At 34.7% G+C, this 12,485-nt stretch overlaps 1 protein-coding gene across 1 annotated transcript in view; it reads left to right on the top strand.

Annotated features, from left to right (window-relative positions):
- The window catches only part of SCN9A (sodium voltage-gated channel alpha subunit 9), a 128,665-nt gene that overhangs the window by 42,971 nt on the left and 73,209 nt on the right, over positions 1-12,485 (top strand). The window contains exon 2 of the mRNA XM_019727348.3: positions 8,232-8,539. Coding sequence (XP_019582907.2) covers positions 8,282-8,539 — 258 coding nt within the window. The 5' untranslated portion in view covers positions 8,232-8,281. The remainder of the gene's footprint in view (positions 1-8,231; positions 8,540-12,485) is intronic.

Below are 12,485 nucleotides of genomic sequence, written 5' to 3'. Positions count from 1 at the left end.
GGCAAAATAACCACATCTATTTTATAAACTAAGAAGTAATATGAAATGGATTCTACATTTGTAGACTACATTATTTTTCTTTTAAACCACTACTTTTGAGTTATATAATTATTTTTCAGGTGATTCAAAAGAAATGCTTTAATAAGTTAGGAAAATGGCTCTGTTTAAAATTAGCTTTTCTGATCATAACCTCGGTTCTATATAGTGAGTTCAAAGTAATTTCCCCATATCAAACAAGGATTTTGGTTTGCAAGCAAGAGAAATGAATACTGGCTGACTTAAGCCAAAGGGAGATTTATTAGAAGATGCTGGGTTCTCACAGAGTTATTGGAAGGATGTGGAAACTTGGATGAACTGGGTGGGGAAATGAGCAGACCAAAGGGAGGACTAGAAGCTGTTTCGCAGACCCATCTGCAAGGACTGCTGGGTGATTCTGCTTGCCACAACTGGATTCTACCACAGTTGCCAGAGTCTCCATTACAAAGGAGGAATTCCAACCAGACCTTCCTTCATCTTGGCTTCACTCATCCCAGAGTCAAAGTAAAGGGCAAGTGAATCCATCCAGATTAGCTTAGGAATTAGTGTGGCCTCACCACACTAACAAGTATAAAAGAAGGATAATTCCTCTTAGATTTCCACAATAAGAGGCAGGGCTCGAATTCTATCACCACTACTCACAATCGGGAATCTCCATCCACTCCAAAATAGAAGGAAGATTGGATGTTTGAGAGAAAATATAAGTATATATATATATATATATATATATATATATATATATATATATATATACACACACACACACACACGTATACACATATCTATAACTTACTTTTGGATTAAAAAAACGAAGCAAATAATATTAGGTGTGTGCAATCAGACATGAAGTGACTGAACAGTTAAAAATGTCTTTTTTATCATTGAATTCCCAGATTTTACCCAGTATCTGACATGAAATATTTACTCATACTCTTTCTTGGTGCTTCAAGAACAGAAAAAGAAATAGAAGGAGAAAAAAATAAAATTGTCATTATTTCCGGAAGATACGATCATCTATGCAAAAAACAACTGACAAACTGTTAAAAATGAAAATTAAGGATCACTGGATATAAAGTCAAATTAGTAGCCAGTATCAACTAGAATGTGTATGTTTTTAAAAATAGGACACCATTTGCAATAGCAACATAAAAATATAGTATCTAGAATTAATTTAACCAGGAATACACAAATCCTTATGTAGAAAAAATAATAAACTTTGATACGGGACATAGAAGATTATTTACCTCAGAGATTAATTTTATACTTATGGATGGGAAGACAATATTATGAAGTTATAAATTCTTCAAAAATTACTATGTGTCAGTTGACTTTTTGGGGAAATTGTTAGAAGAAGAAATCATCCTTATAGGTAAGTTAAGCTTAAGTAAAAGAAGAGGACTTATCTCAATATCCACTAAGATGTACGACAAAAAAATTTTTGTGGGAGGAGAGGTGGGGAAGGCTATAGTAGGTAAAGGATGCTTTCAAAGCATTAAAATAAGACAAACTATATGTAGAAAAATACCATTGACAAAGGTAATGGTAGAGTAGAAGATAGTCAGGATTCTGAAACAGAGGTGTTAAAATCTAGTATATACAGGGCACACCTACTAATCAACCAATAAAAGACAACAATCAAATGGAAAAATTGGACAAGGGATAAGAACAAAGAATTCACTTAAGAAGAAATCCAGAAAGCTAATAGACATATGAGGAAATGCTCAACATTATAGACCAATGGAAATTCAAACAATATAAAATGGTATACTTTCTACCTCTTAATCTGGTAAAAGTTAGAAAACTGAATAATGCTGCGTGTTGGTGGGGATACAGAACCTCGTGAACTCTGGTAGGAGAACAGAAGAGGTCAGCCTTCTGGAGAGGAACTTGGCATTACTTGGACCAGGTAAGTACGTATGCACCCTAAGGCCCAGCGCTTATGCTCCCAGGTATAGATTAACAGGGAATTCTTCACAACTCCATAATGGAGGACACACAAAGTTGTTCATGACAGTGTTATCTGTGGTGGTGACAGAAGTGAGTTTACTGAGGAAGTAATGAAGTGTAAGCTAGGAGGAGCCCTCGCAATGTGTCCACATGGTTTTATGTTTTTGATGAGATGTACGAAGTAGACATTGTAACCATACCACAATTTTCCTCCCATCAAGTAGTGTTGGAGTAGCTGTAGGCATATCTGGTTTGTAGCAAAGAGGAGTTGAGTTGGAGATTCCTTTTTTTTAGTTCAATGGGATGCATTTATGTGGTTTGCAGTCATTTCATATACGTTTATCACACATCCTCTTATAAAAACACTGCTAAGTATGTAAAACAGGCTCTGTGTTCAGCTCCTTCCTTTAATCTTTCCAGGGAAAGAAATTGCCTCCCCAGTACCTGAAATTGTGATGACTTTGATATTTTTTAACAGTTACATATTTTTTGGTTGCATTTCATAGATGGCATGTTTTAAACACCAATGCCAACTTGGAATTTTCAGTTTATATGTTCTGCCTATTATAAAGCTTTCCAAGCTACACAAAATAGGTATAATGAAATTCTAAAAATATGCCCTTAAAGATTTGTTTAGAAACCCAAATACAGTTGAGGTGCAAGATATTTATTCATCAACATGATAAAGCTCCAATTTAACTGCCATTTGGAAATATACATAAGAATATTTTAAGTTAAGAATTGCATATTATTGAATATATATGTGTATATATACATGTAAATAGAAATGCATATATACCGGGGGTGCCAAAAAATATATACACATTTTAAGAGCTGTTACTTTAAAATGTGTATACTTTTTTTTTTTTTTTTTTTTTTTGGCTTTTGGCACCCTCTATATATGAAGAGCACTTTTTCATATTTAACTTTTTGTGTTAAAATACTGAGAGAAAATTCAGATATAAAATTAGTGGGATATGAAACAAATCATAAGATGGTCAGTAAAAGCAACAGAATCGGTACTAACTGTGAGCAGTGAAATATAACAAAATGTTGTGTCATATCAGAAGCAAAAGTAAGAAAAACAGAATTTCACTGAGAGGAAGAGGTGCCTTTCTTACAGAAGTATTAAACAGGTTCTTGGATTGTTTGATAATCCAGCTGATGAAGAAGAGTGAATCATATGAATATATTGGGGAAAAAATATTTAAATTTCTCGCTAGTTTGCCATAAAATACCCAAACACATGAGGTAATATAAAACTACATTGAGGACATTGGTGACATGTGGTTGATGAGTATTATCAACTCACAGTATTTAAGAGTAGCCTCTTAACAAGACTTAGAGTGACTGAACAAGTTGATGGTGGTGTTTGTAAATTTGATGATAATATTTAAAAATTTACCTGCTGCTAACAATAACAAGTTGTGTAGCTCAAAGAAATTTGCTCAACTATCAGGACTAAACACGCATACACATTCCAGTCAGTCAGGTTACAGGAAAGAGTAAATTGCTTCTGTTCCCCCAATCACAAAATTGTTGCCCTGCAAAGAGATGATCAAAGAGAATGAAGCCAAAAATGGAGGGAAAGTATTAAAAATATGTGCTAAGGAGTTGATTAATTAAATTTTGGAATTTGTGGTGTTCATATTATTGGTTAGTTTTTAAAAATTTCTGAGGTCACTTTTAATAAATAATTATTTTTGTATCCGATTTGTATTTTGCATTTTTGTCTTATCACCTCCCCCCCATTTATATAGGCTACAGGCCTGTAAAACATGGATCTGTCTCTGGATTGTGGGGGGGCTAGATGGCTCCCAGGTGTTCCAAATAAGAGCAAATAGGTGAAATATCTGCTAATATACTTTGGAGTATTGTGCTGTAGTTATAAGTACCGATTAGATGTACTTATAGTAAAATGGGTGGATATTAAAATCATAGTACTTAGTAAAAAGAAAAAGAAAACACAGTTTATGTAAATTATAGATATATACATCCAAGATAATAATAGATTTTCAAGAAAGCATAATAACACAAAGATGTAACATAAAGATGTACAGTAAATACATTTGGACGATTGCCTAAGGATGGGAATGAAAAGGGGGTGGAATGTTGCAGAGTGGGATATGGTGTGACAGAAAAAAAATAGAGATTTGCATGGCCAGTGGTGACAATGGGCCATGAACTGGGCAATTTTAACTCTCTAAACCTGAAATTAAAAAAAAAAAAAAAAATCTATGGAATGTAGAAACTTTGGTTTATATTATCCACAATATAGCTAAATTGTGATTCAATCTTAAAAGGTTTGTGCACATTTAAAAATTTTTTAAATTAGAATCACCGGAGGTTAGATTTTAAAGAGATAGAATTTAAAGAGATAGAATTTAAAGAGTTTATGAAGTTACACATGTCAAATTCAATGGAAGATAATTTTTTGTTGTTTGGAAAAGCTGAGAGTAGTGACGATGATCAGACTGGGGAAAAACCTAGAAAATAACAAAGACAGCTCCTGGACCATAGCAAGCACTTAATAAATAATCTTATGAATGAAGTCCAAATGTCAAGGTGTAGGACTTATTAGGGAAATAAGTTGTAAAGAACAGCGAACTTCTACTCAACTTCCCTCCCTGACCAAACCCTACCTTCAGGAGTCCAGGTCAGGTACCTTTCCTGTGTATTCGCATTGCTTTCATATGGTAGGTGAATTGCAGTTGTTTACCTGCTCATATTCCCCAATAGACTGTAGGTCCCAGAGGACAAGGACCAATGCTGCCTAGTTTGTTTGTATTTGTGTCCCGAGCACCTGGCATTCTGTCTAGAGCTTAGTGATCACTTTAAAAAAAAAAAAAAATTGAGTAAATAACATGGCATGAACATCTGAAAGGAATGTTAGCATCACATGATTTCACACATGTAACAATCACTATTTTTATAACCTGTAGGGGGATAATCTTAAAATCAAGATCAACTTCATTTTGTCTTAGTAACTTGAACAATAAGAAATTAATAATGTTTATGTCTTCTTGCTTTAGTCTTTTGTAGCTTAATAAACAAACTCCCCCCAAAGCATATTTTGTTAATTCTGCTCACAGGTAATTATGATGACATATAAAAATAAATTTTAATAAAAATAATAATATTGCAAATAATTTAACTGATGGCTGGTCATGTAAAATTAATTCTCTAATTACTTTTAAGTTATTGAAGGGCCTTTCAAAATAAGACTATTCTGAAAAATAGTAATTTTTATATAACAGTATACTCTTAGGGAATTTTTTTTTTTTTTTAAGATTTTATTGGGGAAGGAGAACAGGACTTTATTGGGGAACGGTGTGTACTTCCAAGACATTTTTTTTTTCCAAGTCAAGTTGTTGTCCTTTCAATCTTAGTTCAGCTTCAAGCTGTTGTCCTTTCAGTCTTAGTTGTGGAGGGCGCAGCTCAGCTCCAGGTCCAGTTGCCGTTGCTAGTTGCAGGGGGCAGAGCCCACCATCCCTTGCGGGATTCGAGGAATCGAACTGGCAGTCTTGTGGTTGAGAGCCCACTGGCCCATGTGGGAATCGAACCGGCAGCCTTTGGAGTTAGGAGCACGGAGCTCCAACCGCCTGAGCCACCGGGCCGGCCCAACTCTTAGGGAATTCTTGAACAGTGTTTTCAACACAACAGAGAAAAATATTCAACATACTTAAAAAAATTGAGAACAATTACCTTAATAAAACCATTGAAATGTAACTGCAATAACAAAGTCAGATAAGATTAAAGGAAATTTAGATTGTATATACAAACAGTGATGAAGGATTTAAGAAAATATACAAACTGGGATTCATTTTGCATTTTATTCTACATTGTCTTAAAATCCCTAAGGCATGATCGTTACTGCTTTGTATAGTCACTGTTCACTTTACATGGTAGAGTCAGTTTTTCTGATATATACATAGCTACATACCCATGCTTACAGTCTTCAATTCTTTCTATGTTTTCATTCTTCTGTTCTTAGGCTATTTTCCTTCTGCCTAAAAAGTCCTATGTATACTTTAGTACAAGGATGAATTCTCTTAGTTTGTGTTTTCTGAAAAAGGTTTCTTTTTTTCTTTTTAATTTCGCATTTACCCTTTGTTAACCTTTCAAAAAGTGTAATGTTCTTATAGAAAAATACATATATCTTAAATATACAGTGCAGTGAACTCTTGCACACTATACACACCATGCAACCAGCACTGGAATAAAAACACAGAACTCCCTCACTCTAGAAATACGTTTTTATTCCCCATAATATTTTGGATTGTTAGGAACCACAAAGACTAACTACAAAATCGAGAGGTCAGTCTATTGTATTCCGGCACAATTATAGGCTAAGGATACACTGCTGTCTGTTGGATTTCATAATCTTAGAGATTCCCAGAGACATTTAATTCTAACAGTAGGTTAAATAAAGCTTATGTATTTATGGACTGTAATTTAAAGGTGACACAGATACTGCACCTTTCCCTTGTCAGGGAAGGCTCCTTAGCACTGATGAAGTATGAAGAACCACTAGGAGTTACCAGAGCCTAAGGGGCTGGGGAGAGTTACCCTGGTTCAAACTAGCTTTCTAGTGAAATGGGCTAGATGAATCCATAATGAAGATAGGCAATTATTGGTAAATAATGTTCTGCTATACTTGACTGTTCTGATGCCATGTTAAGAAACTATAAAGTTAAAAACAAATGAAGGGATTGTATTGGGAAGTAGATTGTATATAGATTCGTAAAGGCTGTCTTAATTCTAGTCTTCTTACTGCCTATTTAAGTATAAAAGTTTGGGTTAACTTTTAAATTTCAGGTAACAAAACAAATACTGTGGCTATCACCTAAATACGTAAATATATAATGGACTATAGCCATCAGTTTTACTGAACTGGCAAAGAGTAAGATAAAACATCAGAGGTAGAACAATTGGCAGTTTGAAAATCTGTACAATCTTCAAAAATGGTAAACCAATGATACGCAGGCAGTATTGGAGGTTCCACCAAAATTAGAGCTAAAAATATGTATTTTATTTTGATAAAAATAACACAGAAATTTCAAGGCAGCAAATTAAAAGATCAGTCAGGGAGTTCACAAACCTTTTATGGCATATCAAATGCAATGCCAAGCAGTATTTGGATATAGCCCATGGTGCTTCCAGCCTTCAAGCCCAAAGTTGGGAATCTTCAATTATCTGAAGTCCCAGGCTCTGGATACTATTTAAGAAAGGTGCAGGATTTCCAAACAGTAGTGATGTCAGTATGATTAAGTCTTAAGAATTTGAGATTTAAGTTCTGCTCATGTTTGTTTTTGGTACTGCTGTACAGCCATGAAATCTATCTTTCAGAAAAGCACATGATAAATAATAATGATCAAGACCATTAGTCTCATATGCTCCTATAAAAAGGAAAGCATTACAAGGCAGTGCCAGGATCTTATGTCCAATTTAGTAATTTATCCAAGGACCTCTCTTGGGTCACATGAGCATATATCTTAGCTTGCCCAGAACATTCCAGCTAATGCCTGTTGTCTTGATGTCCAACGTGATGTACCATTTATTCTTGAAAAAGAAAAATGGTTCATAGCATAAATGTTGTGGTCATCCCGCAAAGGATGGGACCAAATTTGCAAGTGTATTCCCTATAGCCAGGGTAGATCTGTCTATTGCTTTCCTTCAGTGATATTATCAGGTGTTCAGATATCAGTAAAATGAAAAACTATTGAAAGGCCTTCTAATTACGATTCAGAGAGCAGATAAGACTCAGGGGTGGCCGGTTAGCTCAGTTGGTTAAAATGTGGTACTGATAACATCAAGGTTGCCGGTTCGATCCCCACATGGGCCACCATGAGCTGCACCCTCCACAACTAGATTGAAACAACTAATTGACTTGGAGCCGATGAATCCTCAAAAAACACATTTAAAAAAAAATAAAAGCCTGGACTCAAATCTGGTTTAACTATTATTTTTTCCCCTATATTCTCTAGATTCAGTCCTCTAGCAGCTCTTACTTATCTCAATAGTAGAACTGCTAAATGATAAAGTGCACTTCCTCTCGTCTTTGAATATCTCAGCTGTATCTGAATAAATGCTAATTTAACATGCCTATAATTCTGTGAAAACTTTACTTTTTGTAGTTGAAACCAAAAACCTGTTTGTTTTTATTATTATTATTATTAATTATTAATTTTAATGGGCTATCCTTGGCTGGCAAACACTTAAGGCTTTCTTTCTTTGTTTCCCCTTAGGCCTCTTATGTAAGGAGCTGAAAGGGAAATAAAATATACAGGATGAAAAGATGGCAATGTTGCCACCCCCAGGACCTCAGAGCTTTGTCTACTTCACAAAACAGTCTCTTGCCCTCATTGAACAGCGTATTGCTGAAGGAAAAACAAAGGAACCCAAAGAAGAAAAGAAAGATGATGATGAAGAAGGCCCAAAGCCAAGCAGTGACCTGGAAGCTGGTAAACAGCTGCCCTTCATCTATGGGGACATTCCTCCAGGCATGGTGTCACAGCCCCTAGAGGACCTGGACCCCTACTACGCAGACAAAAAAGTGAGTTTACTGTGACTGCAATGGTGTGGTCTCGGCTTCTTTCAGTACAGAAAGTTATTTTAAGTTGCGATCAAGTGGAATTTGGGGGGGAAAAGAAACACGTCATGACAAAAATATTCAGGTAAATACTTATGTATGATATTCAGAATATGTATGTTCTGCCTTTTTGGACAGACCAAAAATACATATAGGTAGGATCAAAATAATTGTCAGTTTGAGAAGTAAGATCTGAGGATATGTCCAGAATGCATTTGCATGGAAGTGACAGCTAAATCCATGGGAATACATAAGATCACTCAACTCAAAATGGAGTTTGGGGAGCTGCTTCATTTAAGGTGTTGGAGAGAAAGAGGAGTCTGAGATAGATGGTCACAGGGGTAGGGCATAAATCAGAGAATTTTCCATTGTTTAAAAAATAAGGGAAATAAGTACCTCATAAAATTACCCAGAAAATTGAGGCTAGAGAAAGGCTATGGAAATGAGCAAAGAGGATGAGTTGTTTATGTTTTGTAAGCAGTTTGTGTTAGATGATGGAAATCAAAGGAAAATAATAACGGAGAGCAAATAGAAAGAGGAAATAGGTGACAATATGTGCATGTTGAGAAATTTGAGAAAGTTTCCACCAGAAAGGTGGTCATTTTTGGTACCAAATCAATTGAAAACATTTTAAACATAGAGTATAAAATAGCATGTTTGGAAGTAAAGAAAAATCATTCTGAGTCAGAGAAAAATATAGAGCGTTTCAGTAATGTAGTTAGTTGATGATGTTCACGGACAAGGTACAACGTTGTGTTTGTAGGTCTGATTGTATTTGCATTAGAAAGTGGAAAGAAGTCTTTTTGTCTGAGGCTTGAGTGGCAAATAGGAGGATGGATTTAAGAGTGATATGTTGAAGTCAATGTAGATACATCAGGGGAAATGCATGATAACTGCAGTCAGTCTTTTCCATACTACAGGAGTGGAAATTGTCCTTTGAGAGTCAACATTGAGAGTAGTAGCGTGGAGAAGGTGTTGACTGAATTAAGGAAATGGGGAAAAGTTTGAAATGACTGCTAAAAGGTTATTCTGTTGAGAAAATGCGAAGGGGAATTAAATAATTTTTGACACAGTAGCAGATACAACCAGGTTGAAGATGAAGAGGAGAAAAGAGAAGACAGTAAAGGATTAGATCAGCAGATTTTATTATTTTCTCCAACAGTGCTTTGTTGCACAGCACCTAAAGACTGATCTTTGAGAGGTCAAGAAAGGCAGGATAAAGTCCATTTAAAAAATTATTTTGATTTGTTTAAAAAATGAATAAAAGGGAATATTTCTTGATAAGATATCTGGCAAATAAAATAAAGAACATAATTGAAATGTCTTGAGAAATATAAAATGTAATAAAGTTAATTTTGATGGTAGAAACACCGTCTGCCTCAGTGATGGTTCCTATGAATGGCCATATCTAATATTTTGATTCACATTAAAACCAGAATCTCATCAAGCTGATGGCATAGCAATAGAAAGCAGAATACCTGAGAGAACCTTGAAATATTACACAACACTCTAATTAACCAATCAGTATTCTGACACAGAAAGGAAAAATGCTAATAGGTATTGAGGGTCTCTGTGTCAGGCATTAGACGTTTTATACAAATTAGCACAGGTATGTTTCACAACCTGGTGAGATAGGAAGTGATACCCTGTTTTTTGATGAGACAAAGGGCTTGGGGAAATTAAGCAACTTGCAAAATGTTATATACTAGTAAATTTTGTCATAGATTTTTTAAAATTTAAGTTGGTTTTACTCTCTACTGAGATATCAACAACTCTGCACCTACTGAAATGCAACAACTCTAAGTTTAGTTTCTGTTGTATAGCAACCACAATGCTAACAACTTTTAACAAATGAATGAGTAAATAATGAAACCAGCAAAATAAAAGGTACTTTCTCATTTTACTTATTACTTCATCCTGAAAAATTCCTGGCTTTGCATGGATACCTACTGTATTTCTCATTTCCAAAGGAAGCCTGTATATATTACTTAACCAGCTACTCCTTAAGGAGGAAAGAATCTTGCTGGAATAATCCCTAAGTCAGAGATATAAACTAATATTTGCTTAAAGTGATTTGGGAGGTAAGGAGATAATGTTTGCATTTGAATGGAGGATGATGGACTTATTAACTAATGGAGTAATTTTAGCTATGTGATAGGCTAATTTAATAGAGAATATTTGGGGTGGGACTCCACCCCCTCACCTTGGCCCCAGCTCCTTTCAAATAATGTAAAACCAACCACATCAAAAGCCTAACCCACATCAGCATTAATATACTTGGGTAGAATTGCATACTGAGGCAAAGTAATCTATTTTCATGGTTCTCTATTGTTAGCATCTGAACAAATACACAAAAGGGATAACTGAGTCTTTTTATTTCCTTATGGTTTGGAGCTGTAAATTATCAACTTTTTGTGCCTTGTCCAAGCTCCTCAAACATTCTTGATAAAAGTAGTTTAGCTTTAACTTCTATTTGCAGGTTTAGAATTGTATTCTCTATTAATTGATTCCTCAGTAATTCATGTTACTTACACTAATTGACAAAAACTTTATTTCTGCTACATTATAATTATTGCTTGGATTAAAAATCTTAATGAGCCATAGTTTGACTTGGATCCAGATTTTAATTTACATTTGATTATAATTATCAATGCTTTGTTAAAACAAAGAACACTTAATAAACAGATAATAGAAGTTAGGGCTTTATTTTTATTTTGGAACACTTGCTGCTAACCATGACAATAGCCAGTGGTGGATATGTAAGTGCTTTTCAATAGTGTTTGTTATGCAGCATCTTTATTGTAAGTAAGTTTGTGACTTTAGGAAAGAATAAATTACCAGTCACTCACTACAATGGGTATTAAGAGGACAGTAACATTATCTTATCTTCCTGTCCATGGTACTTATATGTTGCCTATAATATCAGCAGTTGTTCCCCCGTTTACTAAGAGTTTACACGTATGAGAAACTTGAAACTTCACAGACAGTAAGTGCTAGCTCTCAAGCTGCTGTATGGTAGATTTGGTGTTAAGAATCATACCTGTCCAACTGTAAAGCCTTTCCTCCTTAAGCACCATAATTCTCTACTTTTTAATTCGATAAATTCTTAAAGAAATGAGCAAAATTTAAAAGAATTTATTCAGACTTTTACATCTCTGGATTTGCTAGTAGGATTTTAGAATTTACTGGAGAGACTCATACTGATCTCTAAAATTTCATAGGCATACCTACTTTTCCTATGTATAAAGTCTATGACACCTAGGTGTGTATAAGGCCAGACATTCCTAAAGAAGTTTTTTGAGGGTAAGGGGGATCAAATATATGGTGATGTAAGGAGAACTGACTCTGGGTGGTGAACACACAATGGGATTTATAGATGATGTAATACAGAATTGTACACCTGAAATCAATGTAATTTTACTAACAATTGTCACCCCAATAAATTTTAAAAAATATATAAAATTAAAAATAAATAAGTAAATAAATAAAAAAGTATTTAAAAAAAGTTTTTTAATGCAAATTAAAATTGACTCTTTAATTTAAAAATAGCAAACTAATCTTTTTTTGAGTTTTTTTGTTTGTTTTTGTTTTAATTTCAAGTCCAAGGTAACTTGATCTTGCCAAGGCTGGGAGTAATGTGATTTTCATATTAGTGCAGTTGACCTCTGGTTCCTGAAGTCTCCCAGATAATTCTGACAGACATGTGACCCTGTCCCCTCTTTACTCTCATACTCCTCCGTTTGTATTTCTCTGTGTGTTACCTGCCACATCTTATACCAGAGTTATTGTGTTCTTATCACTTTTCTAGGAAGTTCCTTGAAGGCAAACTCATGCCTCATTTGTGTTCAAGCTCCTTACATTGCCTCTTATGCCATAGCTGCTCATATACTACTACAGTATATTGAGTTTC

Source organism: Rhinolophus sinicus, chromosome 17 (assembly GCF_057876585.1).
Source record: "Rhinolophus sinicus isolate RSI-liver-muscle chromosome 17, RSI-T2T, whole genome shotgun sequence".
In the NCBI taxonomy this organism is placed as follows: Eukaryota; Metazoa; Chordata; class Mammalia; order Chiroptera; family Rhinolophidae; genus Rhinolophus; species Rhinolophus sinicus.
Note: the sequence above shows the minus strand (reverse complement) of the source record. Positions and strands in the feature narration are given on the sequence as shown.